The sequence below is a fragment of the Nesoenas mayeri genome, assembly GCF_963082525.1.
Source record: "Nesoenas mayeri genome assembly, chromosome: 5".
Classification (NCBI taxonomy): Eukaryota; Metazoa; Chordata; class Aves; order Columbiformes; family Columbidae; genus Nesoenas; species Nesoenas mayeri.
The window spans coordinates 45,173,447-45,190,942 of NC_137548.1; the positions used below are offsets into that span (position 1 = coordinate 45,173,447).

The window sequence follows — 17,496 nt, forward strand, 5'->3', positions numbered from 1 at the left end:
GGACCGAGCGGGTGGTGGCTTCCGGTGCGGGGCGGTGCGGCCTGTTCGGGGGATGGGGCAGGGACAGGCCCTGGGGCAGCGCCGCCTTTCCTGCCGGCAAACCGGGTGGCCCCGAGTCGCTACCTCAGGCGGCGCCGGGAGTCTGCCAGCCGGAGTTGCGCGCCCGCCCCGCCCTGCGGCAGCAGCCAGGGCAGCCCCGAGGCGAAGGATCGCGGCGGCAGTGCCCGCCCCGGGAGCCGCGGCGGGGCTGTGTTGCTGCACCGACCCCGCTGAGGAGGCGGGGCCGGTTAACGGAGCTTTTTGGACTTCCAGCAGCCACCGGTAGCGGCAGAGGCGCTCTTCGGAGCTCACGGCTGGCTTCAAGCGCAATAAGCAACACGGAGCTGAACGCTTTGAGTAAAAAAAAGAAAAAAAAGTCTGTGTAGTGCACCCTGAAGCGTTTGCGAAGTTCACCGAGGAGCTGCTCGAAGGTAGCTCTGAGAAACAAGTAACTCGTTTTTCCTTCTAATGCTTTGCAGTGACAGAGAAAAATCTAAACTTGTCCTTTCCCCGTTAAGGGTAAATTCCAACTCCACAGCCTCTGTCCCCAGTCCTCAGTGAGATCCAAAAGCTGCCAAAGCCAAACTTTGGTCTTTTTGCCCTACATTTGGGAGCAAGCTGCAGACAGGTCTTGTGGGACACCAGACTTCGCAGACCCTGTTAAACACGAAATTTTTCTCAAACCCAGGAAGTAGTAAGTAACAAGACAAAATGTTTTAAAATGTTGTCACAGTGGTTAAACTAATGCCAGGGATTCAGTTTCTCACAGGAGAGATAACATATTCCCATAGGTATGATAGTTCCTTACTGCTGCCAGAGCTTTCACATCAGCCATATCACAGATTACACCAAAAAAACCAGGATGCTAGTCCAAGCCACTCTGATGTAAGATACTAAAATTTTATTGTGCTTTCAACATTTAGGAGGTGGGATAAGACAATGAATGATTCCTTTTTGTATGATAATTTCCAAAGATGTATGACATGCAGCTTTTGCTGAAAATTTAAATTCCTAGCCAACATTTTGCATTTAAAAATTGAATTACAAGTCAAAACAGCTAGGGCAGTCTTACTAAAATCTACTCCTTATTGGCAAACAGCTCAATACATCTATAGCAATCTAAGGAGTAAGTCACTAAACCAAAAAATACTGCAGCACCTTTTTACTAAGTCAACACAAAATGTTGCAGAGTAACTGTGAAACAATGAGCCAAACAAAGTTACAAAATGAATTTATTCCAAAAGTGTAAGGGAACATTTACAATTCAACAAGATGGTGAACAGCTGTCTCCACAAGAACTCACTGCATTAAAATTAAATATGAAACTGGGGTGGGAGGGGAGTGAAATCTAACTACTTCTGAGGCCACGAGAACTTTGCGCATCACCTCTGAAAATCAGGACTCCTGTAAAGAAAGCTCACTCAAAATTCAGTGAGAAAATGAGCTGCTAGTACCTAGTTATTAGTCTAAATAGAAACTCTATTTAGGCTTTGAGATCATATTTTTAAATCCTCTCAAAACACAAATTATAGCCAGAAGTGCAAAATGTCTATTTTTTTTCCTCCCGGTGGAAGCTTATTACCCATCTAGTGCCTACTTCCACAGTGACATTTTGATCTCACAAATTTGTCCTTGGAGGCCAAGGTTGTTGGTTTTAGTGACAAATCTGAGTTTAGCAGCTGGCATGTAATCAGAAATGCAAAGTCAGCTCACATGTCCTGGAATGCCCAAAGTTTGCTGCCTACTGCTCCAGAGTTAAGCAAAACCAGACTTCTAATTTAGCATCGACAAAGTCTCTAAATTTGACATAGTTTCAGTATTCCAGCCTTCTGATTATAGTGATAAATATCAAAGAGTGTTAATGAAGACACCTGAGTCAGATTCACAAGCAAATACAAATGGAACTAGCTAGGGAAACAACACTTTCAGGCATATGTCTGTGGGTATCAAATGGCTGGACAAAAAAAAAGGAAGATAAGAAATAGTCTTCATTCTGCTAAAGGCTAAGCTATCTTAGATCAACATGCCCTTGAACTTTTCCTCTTTCCCAACTTCCTTCTACTACCTGCTCCTTCCTTTACAATGTTGAATGACCTGAGAAGTAAAAATTTTGAGTGGCGAGAATAAAAAAAAAGTATTGTGCTCTTAGACTGTCTTTTCTGGGTGTACACCAGTAAATATGAATCCCAAGTTGCTACAGAAAAAAAATAGCATGGAATTATTAATTTTCCACCTGAATTGAACTATGTAGCTGGAATTTCTCAATGTTACCCAAAATACAATCTTATTTATATATTTTTAAATGCAACTGTATTGGTAGAAAAACCCCAAACTGACCACCCACCCTCAAGCCCCCCAAAAACCACAAACCAGAAAATAACCAACCTTCAAGTGCTAACTAATCCAGAAATCTGCAAAACATAGAAAAGAGCCAGGTGCTACTATGGTCCAGCTCGAGCCTATGAAGCTTAATCACTGAATCAGTCTTTACCCACTCCTGGAATAATTCTAGTCATTTATTGGTTTGTTTTTCCTGTTCATTTACTGAAATTTCACAGCATAACTATATGCACATATTAATATTAAACATTAAAAATTCATTTGCAAAACAGCACTTTTGCATTACAATGCACAGAGAAGAGTAAGATGTGCAAACCAAAAAAATATCACATTCTCCACATCTCTAAGTAAAAGGACTGCTTCATGCTACAAGCAAAATAAATTCTCATGTTGCAAACTTAAAAAAACCACCACGTGTCTCATTCAATTCCATTAAAAAAGTAAATCAAAGCTAATTTAACAATGGTACTCTTCTCCACATATTGCAAAATATGGTTACAGATGAGGAAAGGATTACTTCAGCTGCTAAGCTTATCTGACATGTATCTCTGTCATCATGCCTTTCCTGTCCAATACTTAATACATAAACTCAACTATATAGTTTCAGTTATGCAGTAGCTGATTTTTAGGTTAATATACAAACTGTCAAGATGTAACTTTTGGTAAAACATTTACGCTCTTTTCCAATCTTGAATAAATCCTGAAGACACTTCAAAAATAAGAACCCAAACCTGCTGACTGTAAGCATCCAAAAATACAGCTGTAGTTTCACTATGGGCAAGTTGTAGTCCGTTAGAAAAGTAGATCATACATACAAAGGTATAAAGAACATCTAAGTCAGTCTTAGTGGAAGGCAGTCCTTGAAGGAAACAATACTCCAAACTTGCTGAGTAGCACTTTCACTTTAGCCTTTCAGGGCCATGGAAATGGTGGTCTACTCAGTAGATTCTTCCTCGGCTACGATTACCACGTCCTCCCCAGCCTCTTCCTCGTCCACCCCGGAAACCACCTCTTTGCTCTGAAATAAAAGTCAAAACTTTTCATAAGGGCTTTACACTGTACACAGATTAAAATTAAACAGGAGTAACTAGAGAGACTGAAGGCTGACTCAAGTCTCTGAGGTTAATTCTGCTTACATACCATGAGAACTCCAAGTTACGCTTTGATGACAACAGATCCCACTAACTGTAAAAGAAGGTCAGGAGAACTAGCCTCTCTAGGCTTAATAATATGACACATAATTATCCCATTATTTTAGAACTATATTTGGGCCAATTCATTATCACAGAATTGAAAACTGGTTTGTAAAGAACTTTATTAGGCTACCTAGCTCATCCTTCTGTCCAGTAACACTATGTCAATCTTGAGGTGTTTGTCTGACTGCTCCTAGTGATTTTACAAATTGATGGAAAACCACAACTTTGTCAGTCTGCCTGTCCTTTTCTATCCTTAACGTTATCACCTGCAACTTACATTTCTTTTTTGCTGGGCTGGTATCTTAACTATACCAAATTAAAAATCTTAGATGGATCGCAGTCGGATCTTAGGTTGCTGCCATTATTGGGCCTATTCATCCAGTCTGCAACTGCTCTCATGTTCTGCCCAAAAATGTGATTTGCAGAGAGACAGAATCACTGTGACTGGGAGCATGGAGACACAACTGTGTATGCACAGTGAACCTGGCAATTCCCAGTTGTTCTGGATCAGATCTGCAACATCAGCAGTGGCTGTAACAGCAATTCAGCACAGGTCCAGTTGTGTGACAGACGGTGGCCCAGCTCTGCCACTTGCAAAAACTGGTCTGTCCAATGGCAAATTTGGGGTGCGAGTCTGTATTCCATAACAGAGAACACAATAATACAATTACTAACTCTATGTATTAAAACACTACTAAAACTACCTTGCAAATGACATATAGTTATAGGCTAGTAACACTAAAACACTGTGACAGATCAACAGCTAGAAAGAGACCATTAAAAAAAAAAAAAAATTGGTGACAGCACAATTTGATCTTCATAGAATGTGACAGTAAATTTGCTTAATTTGTTTGTTCTCCCCACCTTAAAGTACAACCATAAATAGACAAAGTTTTTCCAAGCTGCCTAACTTACCATAAGAAAAACTACCCAGGTTACTGCTGTATTTTCCACTGGGAGGATTATATATTTGCCTGGCATCCCTTTTTGGTCCTGCCGAAGCTTTCTTTGGGGGTGAACTTGAGGTTGTATCTTCACTTGCTCTTTTTTGACTGACAGAAGAAAGCAAAATGAGATTATTATACCCCTGTAGTGACAAGTACAGAACAGCAGTTCAGCCTCCAAGATCAACCACTGGAAGCCAGTAGCAACTAATGAAGATGCCCTGAAAAACACTTCAAAAGAGGAAAAAAGCTAGTCTCCAGTTGATGTGGTCTACTGTATCCCTAAAGCAAGACTAAGATTATCACTCCACAGCCTTAATTTATTCCAGGATGGGCATTATTTTTTAGTATGAAACTTTTAGCTCACGTGCCTTGTATGTAATACATGCACAGCTTGGGATCTTTATTTTGTAATCGGCAGAAACTAACATAGTTTTCTTTTAAAAGAAAAACTCTTACCTTGCATCTGCCTTCTGTACAGGTTTCCAGGACAGTGTAACTGTACTTTTATAAGACGGAGGAATGTGAAAGAGATCCTATGGAGACAAAATTAGACAGTTTACTAGACAGTTAAATTCATGTTGATTGCACTTCAGAATTTTAGCTACCTACTCAGACTCCAGAATAACAGTTACTTCCCAACAATTTTAAACCGTTTTTGAAGTCACATGGCAGAGGGATAAGGTGTCAGTCGCTAACCACCTTATCTGGCTGCCTCAGCTCATAAACTTTACAAGGAAATTTGAATAAGAAAGAAACTTTTTACAATGAGGGCGGTGAAACACTGGCACAGGTTGCCAAGAGAAGTGGTAGATGCCCCATCTCTGGAGACATTCAAGTCCAGGCTGGATGAGACTCTGAGCAACCTAATCTAGTTGAAGATGTCTGTGCTCATTGCAGAGGGGTTGGACTAGGTGACCTTTGAAGGTCCCTTCCAACCCAAACTGTTCTACAATTCTATTCTATGATTCTAAATGAGATATCTATTAACAAAATAGTGTCTTATACTAACATGATATGCTTGCTTTCTTTCTTTCTCTCCCTATGTAAATCAAGCATCTTACAATGGAATACAATGGCTCCTGCAGGGAGACATCTGACATCCCTGCTATGATGGTAAAAGACAGGCTTCTCAATACTGTTGCCAAAGTTTCTCGTTTGAAAAAAGTTTCTTAGCGACTGAAGGAGAGAGACTGGAAGTGAGGGAAGAGAGGAAAACGTGGTTAGAAGGAATCAGAATGGTTTCAAGCACTTTGGATGGCAGTGTCTTTCTGCAGCCCATCTCTTCTAGACTCTGGAGAAAAAGATTATGTATAGCAGCTTGCTTTGCCTCCTCCCTCCTTTCAATTTCTTGCACCTCTTCAAACTATTCCTTACCCTTCCCTGCTACCGTAAGAAAGGGAAATTATAAGGACAGAGGCTTGGACATAATCCAGAGACCTCTAAAGCAAGTTCTTCTGCTCCTACAGGCAACTAGGGGCTGCAAAAAAGGGCCTTAACACCCTACCCCAACAGCAGCAGCAGCAAAGGCTAAGCTGCATAAATGGCAGATCCATGTCTCTTCAGAAACAGTAATGTGGACAGCAACCCTGAGCTGGCTAACACTGACAAACATAATAACATAATATAACTTAGTTCAGATCGATTTCTTTTTTCTGTATAGGTTACTCTACTGAATGAATTTACTCCTTCATAATGTCAGGACTTACCTTGATTAAAACATTAATGTTATTGGTTATTTTCAAGGCAACCACTTTAATCTTGTTCTGTAAAAAAAGAAACACCACTGAACACCTATTCTACTAGCTTTAAATTATGCCAACTGCATTTTATGAAGTCGTGAACATTAAAATCACTGCTCTTCCTAGTGAATTGCTATAGCCATAATAATAGTGAAAGGTGTGTACACTTCTGAGTTTTCGTTATAACTATTTTTAGGCTTTTTGCAGTTTTGCACTATCTAGCTGCTTTTAACGTTCCAGTGTACTTCCCACTAAAATTCTGCCCCAAATATATGAACATTTTCCCTTTCAAAAACGGAGAGCACACTTAAGCTAAATACACATAGATGCAGAGAGTAGCTAACAGTAGAACTAAAAGATCATCTTAGCTTGCAAAATGCAGCATCAGGTAAGATGCAGCTGCAACAGATGTTAGCAGTATTATTCCCTTAATCTATCTGCACACTTACAACAGACTGCAGCCCACTAACATGGGCCACTGGCTATTTCGGTAGGCTCAATTAGAAAAATTAGAATTCCTGAACAATACTCACCTCCTCTGTTTTCAAGGCATCTCCTGTTTTTCCTTGAAGTGCTAGACGAAGCTGTCGAATATACACCTGCAACCCTCGAGCAAAATACTGTAACCTGAAAAATTTAAAAGCAATCTGTTAATAAATTTCACATAGTCCCATAAAAGCATAAGCAAAGGCAAGTAGTAATCTCAATTTTTCCCCTCTAGGTAAAATGCTCAAAGTAAGTCTTCTGCCAATCTGAACTGTGCTTCTTTAGCATCCAGACAATAATAATTCACATTTTCTAAGACAACTGTAACACCTGCCTCTAAATGATTACCTGATTTTAAAGTCTTTCAATTTCTCTGCATTCAGCTTGGCTGTGAGGAAGTCTGGAAGTTTACGGCCCAGCTGATGGAAGCTATACAATAAACACTCCACATAACTGAACTGCAACTTGGGCTCTTCATTGCCAGCATTTTCTCCATTCTCTGCTTCCTCTGGAGGAAGTGGCATATATTCCTAATGAACAGAAAGGTAAAACCAACGTCTGAGACACATTTACAGAGAATGACCATTCTTTTGCAGTGTTTGAACTGGAGGGTTTATTTATGCCAACAATTTAAGAAATATCCCCCCATTCCCATACTAACATGATGAACTGCTGCATGAAGTCCTGGTACAGGTGGCTTGCCTAGACTTACGTGACGTATCACCTCTGAGGAAACAATACAGTAGCACTGCTACCACAGCAAGCACCAATGCTTCTGAAACAGTGCTGAATTTGGCTAAAATTATCAGTGCAGATATAGCCTTTCCTGCCATCAACATAAGCCTCTCATGACTATAAAATTTAAAAAGAACAAAAGCACATAAGTTTACTGGATTAAAAGCATTGTGCAGGTTAACAAATCTACAAAGCCTTTGAATTGCAAAATGATGTTTGACCTTATATCATGGACAAACCTATCTTTGAAATAGCCACTTAAGAAAAAGGAGAAATATATATTTTTTTTAAATCATCAAAACAAACTAAGAATTTTACATGAGTAAAAACTGAACTAGTCTTACCAGTAATTTATCAAACAGCTTCTTCAAATTTGATTCAAGTTTTTCCATATCGCCACAAAATGAACTCATTTCAGCAAGAAGCTTCAAAACCTACAACGACAGCCAAGTTTTTGTGTGTTAACTGAAAAGTACAAAGGCTTAACTTTCAACCTAGAAGCATATCACTATGTCTGGGACACTAGAGATCAGCTATTACAATAAAACCCCTCCCAAACATCAGCAAAGAATATATGGAGGATGTCTACAGCACAGCTCACCTTCAAAGTGAGATTCACAGAGATCTAACTGAAGCTGCAGCACTGATTAACATAAATAAAATTATAGACATTAAGCCACTCCCTTAGGAGGCTAAATCAGCACAAACCATGCAGCAATCATTTCAGTAAATGCTATGTGCTTAAAAAAAATTGACAGTAATATAAAAATGATTACACTGATCTACTTATTCTAGCCTTGCCTTGAAAGCTCAGGACAAATGACACATACTTTAAAAAGCAATGCTCAGTCATGCGTCAACACAGCAAACTTGTTTTTTCCTAGTGTAGCTAGTTTTCCTACAAGCCAAGAACAAGAAAACCACTTAGGAAAGTTTGTGATTTTAAAAATAGCTGTCTTCATCTAAGATGCTGATGTTTTATGACTTGAAAGACATTTTAGCTTGGGCTTACCTCTAACTGGATATCAAGACCCTCCACGGGGGTAGTCAAAGAACTGAGGTTTGGCAGCACATGTTCACAGAAGTACGTAACAAATTTTGTGGAATGAACATTTTTCTGCAAAAAACACCACGAATCATTCAGGCTACAAGTTTGAAGAAGATAAGTGTTATCCCCCTATCACTCTGACACCCTTATAAATGCCTACCATAAAGCTAGACCTTAAAGCTTTATTGAACTTCCCTCTAATTCCTAAAACACAGAGAACCTTTCAGGTAACTTAAACTCAGAGGTTGTCTGCAACAGAGGCTGAAAAGCAAGCACTGCAGTTGCTTGGCATTAGACTTGAAATAATCAAACTCATATGTATGAACCTACTGTGAGAATCTTGTCATAATTCACTGTGACATCTTCAATTTGAAAGAATATGTTGAAAAGCAGAGAATAACAAAAAAGCTCTTTGTATTCAGAGGCTTTAAGGATGTTTTCCAACATTTTAATACATTAGAAGCTGAAGGTGGAGAAGTACTCATATGCTGTCATTCTAACTTAACCACTGAGAACACCAAAGAGAAGCTACAGCCATTAACTTGTCACAATATTCCTCATGCAAAGCAAATAAATACATACTGAGAAGAGTGGCACTGCCTGTCGAGTACACTGCAGAAGTCTGTCCACACAGTCTGGATCAGATGGATTGAACGTTTGTTCCAGGTCAGCTTGTTCGGCTACCAGTTCCACCAGTTGTTGCCTCCCACTTACTGTCTGTAAGCTTTTTAATCCTGACAATATTTTCATGAACAGAACAAATTCCTCGCCTGTCACATCTTCCAGCACCTTAATAGAACACCAGAAAACATATTTCTATGGTGGTAGTTACCAAACCTCTAAGTCAAACCTACCTGATTTGAAAAGGTAAAATATGCAAATATTTAGCATTTAAATTTAGCCACTAGTTGTTTAAAAACACCGGTTTAAATGAACACATGAGAACATGCATTGTGTGCACCTCCAATTTAAAGTAGCTGCCATCAAGTTGTGCACAGGAAACTTAATTTTTATTGAACTCTAACCTTATGAAGATATTTCTTATCTAACAAAATGGTATGCTTCAGGTAGAATAAATTTTAAATCAATATCTACTCATTATTAAGAGGCAGAATAAATATTAAATGAAAAGCTATTAATTATGGATTAATACTTTTTATACCTTTCTCAGCTTGGGGAATGCACAGGAATCCCATAAAATTCAACAAAGACAAAGAGAAAGTCCTGCACCTGGGATGAACTAACTTAACTTCCCTGCATCAGCACACGTTGGGGACTGACCGGCTGGGGAACTGCTCTGCTGCAAAGACCCTGAGGGTTCTGGGGAACAGCAGGCTAAACCTAAGTAACTGCAGCATTCCCTGGGTGATGTAGTGTCCTGGGCTATGACAAGTATAGCCAGTAGACTGAGGGAAGAAAAGGGATCGAGGTTTCTCCTTTGCTATGCCCTCATTAGATCAAACCTGGAATACTGCACCTACTGTCAGGCCCTCCTGTATGAGGAAGTTGTGAGAAGCTTTAGAAAGCCCAGTCAACAAGGTGATCAGTGTCTACAGCACATGACCTGTGAGGAGAACCTAAGAAAACTAGGATTTTTTTCAGCCTTAAGGAAAAAAATCATAAACCTGATCTGAATTCAGCTGACCATGATTCACTAAGGTGATCAATCTCCCAAAGTCCCTTTCCAATGTGAATAATTCTATGATTCTAGTAAAATTCACTCTAACAAGACGAGAAGAGCCTAGCATTATTTTAGCACAAAAAAAGTGCTGCATAGTTTGGATTGTAACAGAACAGGATAACTAGAAGACCACATTTGTACAATGTTTAACTCCACATGTGGTTTAAACAAACAGACCTCCAAAGCAAAGCCAGTGATAAGGGATGGTTTAATTATACGTAAGTTTGTACTGAAATAAGACACTCACCTTCTTGGATTCAGTCAATATGAACTCTTCTACCTCCTTTGTCATCACCTCTTCAGGCAGGGTTTTCAGTTTTGTAGAAAGGAACTTGATGGCTCTCTCTCTCACAATATCCTCTCCCTGAAGAATTTGACTGAATAACCCTCCCAAAGTCCCTGAACGGACAACAAATCACATAAAGCAGATTATTTTAGAAGTTAAGAGCTGAACTGTCTATGCAGAAGAAAGAAGTTTCCTCATGTAAGAATCCATGACACATTTTAAAATAACTGCTATGCTAACTTTTAAGAAAAAACACATTTTTCACATAGCTTGACATAAGAATCCACTTTCTTTTATTGGTCTGTATAATTCAGATACACAATTATTGAAAAGTTCAGTATTGTTTGTAAAACCAAACAAAGAGTGTGCCTCTAACTTTTGCATTGTAACAGGAAGATACAAAATCGAGTCCTGTTCTCATCTTACTAGAAACTGGGAAACAAAAGACATTTATAGAAAAATGTGTCCTTTACCTTTAGCATCCATCTTAAATATACTGAGCAAAGCATTGTTCACCAAATTGAATTCTGCAGAATCATCTGAAGAGAGAAAAAAAACCTGATATGCATATCCTTGAAATGCAAACATAAAAGCAGAAAAACAAAGATAGATTTCTCACACCACACAAAAAGTATACTATCCTCAGCATTTAATTATAAACAACATAACTTGTATTTTTGACGACTACTAGACTGAGGAAGTAGAAAGCCACAATTATGAAAGCTGGAAGTAAAAAAAAAAAAACCAACTATTTGCCACTTCAGCCTCCCTGCCAAAATATAACATTATAAACTCAATAGGACCGAAAAATTGAAGGGAATTTATTAATCAATACATTTAGTAATTTTAAGGAACAGTTGAATAAACAAGCTGATGTTTACTAAATTAATAAAATAAACAGTAATAAATTAATAAAATAAACAGTTATTTCTTCTTAAACTCTTCAGTAATCTATGGTATTTCTAGCAAGGAGAAACAATATTCCTCAAACAAAATGAAGAAATGTGTAAGTCTCAAAAAAAAAAAGTATCTTATGAGAAGCCTAGAGACTTAATCATGTATTTTTAATACAAATTTGAATATCTAATATTTAGCACTATATAACTTACTGAAATTAAAAAAATACATACTGTCTATTAAATTATGAATCAAATATTTCGTATCAAAAATGCATTGTATGGAAGAAAATGCCTTCAGGATTTTTTGAGTTCCTAAGTACTTGTGTTAGAAATCCAATAACTCTTTCAGAAGGCAATTTGCTGCAGCCCGTAACTGGAGGGTGGGGTTTTTTTGTTCCATCTCCCCGCCCTTTTTTCTACAGATGTTTTCATAGAACTTGAAAGAAATGTTATATTCAAAAGACAGATTTTCAATTTAGATTAGGGTAATTAGCAACCTTTCATGAGAAGTAGCAACATAACTGTACAGCAAATATAAAGGGGATGAGGGGAAGAACAGAAACAGGACACGAATGGCAGCAGGACAGACTGCTTTGTAACCCATTATGGATCAGCAGAAAACATTTTACAGAACAAAACTATAATACATTTTTAAGCGTGCCACAGGAAAGCAGCCAGGAAACTACCAACGTCTCCTACCTGACTGTAGAAGCTGAGTCAGGATGTCTGCTACCCGAGGAAGATTATCTCCAGTCGCAAACTGAGGCAATTCCTTGATTGCTTGTCGCCGGATCTGTCAAAATTGTCAGTATTTTGGAAACAAAAAAATTCAAAAATTAAAGAAATTAAAAAAAAAAAATAACCAGCAAATTAAACTATGAAAGTTTGGCAGAAATATCAGCCAAATTTGAGAAAGTGACCACATATCCTTTTAACATGAGTACTGTATTCAGAAAGCAATATTCAAGTCTCAGACTTCAATGGCAGTCCAAACTTCATATTTACTATAAAACTATTATGAAATATCTATGAAGAAAATAATATATTTTTCTTAGATCTAAGCAGCACTGAAGAAAAAACAAATTTGAACAGCACCTCTTCACAAAAATCACTATTTTGATCAACAAAATAAAGGGCTGGAATCTGAATTATGGAGTCTTACTTGCTAACAGGAAGGATAATTTTATAGTTGGACACATTGCAGAGATAAACTCTAGGTTTTGGTCCCAGCACTCACAAAAATCCTTGAATGATCTGCCCAAATCATTTAAGATCTGATAATCAAAGATGCTTCAAAGGTACAGCTTCTATCAATATCACAGAAGCAGCACAAAGCATCTCAAGACTTCTGAAAGAATACTACATTGTGAATCACATTCTCATGGTTCTCAAGTGCAAACAAAATTTTCTTGCCTCCCAAAAGGCTTCATTAGAATCAAATACCACACTATATTTTTTGAAAGGAAAAAAAATGTTATAGATATTAAAATAAACCATATGTAAGTTTCTTTACACTGAGCTATTCCTTTGATAAATGATGGGAGCGAAGAAGACAAATGTGAACTGATATATCTTCCCATACTGTCACAACAGTTCTATTGCAGGAATACATCTAAGTATTTTTAAGTTTTCCAAAGACCAACCCTCCCCACCTGAAAGACACAGACTATTAAAAACAGAATTAAAAAAAAAATAACATATCAACTTGCTACAACATTCTTATTCTTACTGAAACATCTTCATCCTCACAGAGGTCCAACTGGGCATTGATAGCCGAGTCAGCTAGCTCAGGAAAATGCTTGAAGAACTTAGGAATAAACTGGGCTGCAAGTCTCTTCTCCTTGGCACCTCCTTTCACGCCATCCAAGATCGCCTGGTATGCATCCTTATGCTGAAAGAGGAAAACCAGCATACATAAACAGCAAAATCTTGGAGTATTCTCAAGACAAGGAAAGGATTTTTTTTCTGTCCCACTCACTTCAGCTACTTAACTATATATGAGCTTCATACAAAGAAATAAATTTAGCTCATAGACCAATATAACCATCCCACTTCAGTAAAATTTGCCTCTATTGACTGGTTTTTACTGTTATTCAGTTTCCTCTGTCTGTTCAAGTGCTTACTGTTCAAACTGCCAGCCTGAAGGCTAACAGCTCTTGCATACCACTTGAGATTAGATTAGTGCAGACTCAAGGAATGATATGATCTCCTTTACTGAACCTGGGCAGTTTTTCAAGGCGATTCTGCCTTCTGTCTGATTGTTTATTGTCTCTCAAGTAGAGGTTACCTGTCCTAACAACTGTGCCACTAGAATGGATCATAAATGATTTTTAATGCATATTGTGCTAAAGCATCTTTGGCACCTATGCAAGCAGTTAACTTAATCTTAGATAAAGCATAGTTCTTCAAAGATCTGTTCACAGAAACTAGATCTAAAAAAAGAAATCTCTAGGTGAAATATAGAAATAAACACTTCAGCAACAGAGTTGCTGAATATTCTCTAGCTGCTCCAACTAGAATCACACAGGTGTTTCTGACTGTGTGCCTGCAGAAGTAAAACTTTAGAATAAAAGGAAGTCTTTGTTGTGTTTAGCTACGTGTTTGCAAAGTAAAAGTCAGCATTGTTAGTATGCTAGCAGAAATCAGAACCGTATATGATTAATTTTCCTCATGGTTGTGAAAAGAGTGTTTTAGACCACTTATCCTACTTTGAACAGCAAAGGACACTTTGCTTTATTTACATTAAATTTCCCAGAGCCACATGTTATCATCACCCCAACTCCACACAGAAGTTCACCCATAACAAACAGATATACTAATTCACAAAGCAGTACACTGCACTAATTTCCTCTAACATAAGCTGTATTTTAACATTCACTACCAACGCTTCTTAAACGTTCCCTACACCTTGTTGATAACTCCGTGCTCTCGGATTCTGAACTGGATTGGGACACTGGTCTGGAAGAAGAATAACCAAGGGAAAAAAATGGTTGTTTTTCAGCCACTTCATATCCCCATCTGGTTTGGTCTGCAGCTGTGCCAACACAGTGCACTCAATAGCAAAGGCAAGTGTGAGCCAACAAAAACTAATAGTGAAATAAACATTATTATAGTCACAGGTTTTCAGACTGCACATTAAGAACAACTTTTTTGTGGAACAAATTACTTAATATATATTAAAAAAGCATTCATACAGCAATGAAAGAGAGTAGCTTGTATTCCATGGATTTGTATTACTGCATACTTACTACTTCCTCATTTATGCAAAATACAGTTCAGGCAGGAGTTTATTTTACCCTGTACCTGGCATCACCAAAAGCTCAAGAAAAAAAGCAGGCAACTGCGGCAGCAGTGTGAACCTTCAGTCTTGCACATTTTCTCCCAGTCTATAACACGAGAATGTCCTAAGCCAGAGGCATTGTCCAGATAGTTATTTTTAATAACTGATCAGTGACCAATTATTCATTGATTTATCTAGATTGATTCTTGAACCAGTACATACTCTGTTCTGTCCTATGACAAGTTCTGGAATGTGTTATGAAGAAAATCTTGTCTTCCTCTTTATTTTAAGCCTACTTCCTAATAGCTTTTTTCAAGTTCTCACCTTAAATTCACTCACAAGGTAGACTCATAATATCTGAGCCTCTTTATCAACTGAAACACTCTTTTACAAGTTCAATACTTTCAGGCTTTTAAATTACCCCTCTTCATGTCATACTTCTGGTTGTTCCCTTACGCTTCTCCTCATGTTCAAAGTTTCTTTTTTTGAGACAGGGTGACTTTTTGTAAGTGAGAGATCATATTCATAAGGTTGGTAAGAGATAATAAAGTAATAAGTAGGGTAAAACTGATGAATAAGGACCAATTACTCATAGCTTCTCGGAATGCAAAAATTGGAGACATCAAATAAGATTATGAAATGTCAAGTTCAGAAGAGATCACTCCTTCACAAAGGTTAATGAAGTAATGGAACATTTTGTCACGAAACGTTTGTATGTCAGAAATATAATCAGTTAAAAAAAGTATCACGAAAGTACACTGAAGAACAATCTAGTGAGATATACTAATTACAAAGACACTATCTCTGGCTCTGGAAGCCCACAAGCTATAGAGAAGCAAAGCTGGAAAAGTGTATCAGGAATCATAATTCTGTAGTTACCCTTGGAGATTCTTAGACATCTGCTATTGATTCCTGTCCCAGGCTTCATTTCTGAACTATGCTGGAATCTGTTCTACCAAAGATGGTCATTTGTGTTTTGCAAAAGCTACCAACAATAGTAAAAGTTATGATGGACCACTAATTTGGAAAATGACACAATAATAGCGTCTGGTTTATTCTGTATCTCTCCATATAGTTCCCAAGACTTTAGCTGCATTTTTTGCTTGGCTCCGAGATTATGTTTTTGTTGAACTGTCTACAGGGATGCTTTGTTTCGCTAGAGCATAATTACACAAACAAAGTGAATAAACTTGAATTAAAAAGAAAAAAAAAATTCAAAACCAACACACACCATATTATTTGTTCTCTTAAAGAACTTTCCAAATGACCTTGAATAGTAGTACCTAGTTTAAAATCCACTGCTAGGTATATGCAAAGCTACTTTCCTACTCATGTGTGTAATAACCAAAAAAAAAAAAAGTCTGTTGCTTTTTCAGGTAGCCGTTCAGTAAAATGAGAGCCTAATACAATTCAAAAACTAGTTTTAATTAACCATAATATTTTATACTGGCAATATACTACGTCATCCTCTCCTTTCGAATAATCAGTAATGGTATAAACAAATGGCACATCTTGCCAGGATTCTACAAGTAAAAATCTCCTTTAGCCATGAGGATCGAATTTCCATTTTTACCCTAAGTAAAAAAAAAAAAGGGGGGGGCGGGGGGGCGAGCTATGGGCAATTATCGAACCATAACAGACTTCACCTTCCCCCAACAAGCTTTTTAGCAAGACAGCCTGCCATAAGCTCTCCAGAACTGCAGCGCAGTGGGTCAGATCTGGATGACTAGTGGTGTAATCTTTAAGGCCTGAATTCGCCAGATGAAACTCCCGGCGCCCAATGCAAAAAACAGTCTGACTCTAGCTAATAACTAGTTAATATCTGCGACGCCACATTTTAAAGGAGAGCAGCCGACAGGACGGGAAGAGGATGCTGCAAAAGCGGCCAGAGCCACTTCCGTCCTTGTAGAACCGCAGCCGCGAATTCATCTCTACCCGCCTCTTCCCTCCCCCTGCCCGGGTCGTGAAGAAACCTACACTGAGAACAGCCCTGAGGGCTAGCTGCTTGTCCGGCAGGGCGAGCAGCCCTTCCGGCGGCACCCCCTCCCGCTCGCCCCGTCTCAGCCGGCCCAGGCCTTAACTCCCCACGGCGGCGACGCCACTGCGCTACTCAAGCCCGAGGCCTCACGAGGCCTTGCAGGCCGCAGCCACGCCGCACCTGGCCTGCCGTCTCAGTGGCATCCGCCAGGATCCCGTAGTTCCGGTAGAGCTCCTCCACGGTGGGCATGGTGCGGCGGGGAAGGGCCACAAACCGCCGCTGGAACCGAGGCCACCACTGACGCCGCCGCCGCTCAGGCCGCCGCTACCGCTCAGGCCGCCGCCGTCAGCACCAACGAGGCGGAAGTCCCAGAGCAGCTGTTTGCCGGCTCCCGCGCAGCGCCCCCAGGCGGCTGGCGGTGGAACTGAGGGCCGGGTTAAAGGGGCGGGCCGGGGGGAGGTCCCCGCAATGCGCTGTACGTGTTGTACGCCAGCGGAGCTGAGGTGATATTACACGGGTATTCAGTGTAAACGGGAGTGCCCCGGCTTCTGCGTGGCTCCTCGTGTCCTGGGTTTTAGTCATCGTAGCACAAAGCACAAGGCACTTTCACAAGTGCTGCTGTTACAAGGATTTCGCCATGAGCCGGGACTTGTGCACCTGGCGCTTGGCAGCGGCGCCTCCTGCTGCTGGGGCAGCGGGACGCGGTTGCTCAGGGGTGCGCCGTGGTCCTCACCTTTTGAGGCCTTTTTTTTTTTATTTTTTTTCTTCTCCTGGGCTTTCTTTCGCACTCCTCCTTTTCCTGATTGCTCTCTTCCCCCAGTCACTCGTTTCTGTATCCCATT

The 17,496-nt window shown here is 39.5% G+C and overlaps 1 protein-coding gene across 2 annotated transcripts; it reads right to left on the minus strand.

The window, feature by feature from the left end:
- Positions 1–1,254: 1,254 nt before the first annotated feature.
- API5 (apoptosis inhibitor 5) lies at positions 1,255–17,043 on the minus strand. 2 transcript variants are annotated; one of them, XM_080345377.1, is made up of 15 exons: positions 16,835–17,043; positions 13,126–13,287; positions 12,096–12,189; positions 10,971–11,036; positions 10,459–10,610; positions 9,113–9,319; positions 8,495–8,599; positions 7,827–7,916; positions 7,096–7,277; positions 6,795–6,888; positions 6,229–6,285; positions 4,979–5,055; positions 4,491–4,627; positions 4,059–4,209; positions 3,313–3,397 (listed from the first exon to the last, which is right to left on the minus strand). In XM_080345377.1, exons 1-14 carry the CDS (start codon positions 16,901–16,903, stop codon positions 4,097–4,099), a joined length of 1,605 nt encoding a protein of 534 aa, XP_080201503.1. In that variant the 5' UTR covers positions 16,904–17,043; the 3' UTR covers positions 3,313–3,397; positions 4,059–4,096. The 2 variants fall into 2 exon arrangements, with proteins under 2 accessions (XP_080201504.1, XP_080201503.1); XM_080345378.1 differs by lacking the exon at positions 4,059–4,209 and having other exon boundaries at positions 1,255–3,397; positions 16,835–17,041.
- Between the last annotated feature and the right edge of the window lie 453 nt (positions 17,044–17,496).

What these genes read in the sequence shown, in the direction of transcription:
- API5 (XM_080345377.1), bottom strand. Translation starts at nt 16,903, where the DNA reads ATGCCCACCGTGGAGGAGCTCTACCGGAACTACGGGATCCTGGCGGAT. An exon ending in AGGCAGTGCCACTCTTCTCA is followed by an intron (nt 8,600 to 9,112) that starts GTATGTATTTAT and finishes TGTTTTTTGCAG; the next exon opens with AAAAATGTTCATTCCACAAA. An exon ending in CCTGGGTAGTTTTTCTTATG is followed by an intron (nt 4,210 to 4,490) that starts GTAAGTTAGGCA and finishes TATGGAATACAG; the next exon opens with ACTCGCACCCCAAATTTGCC.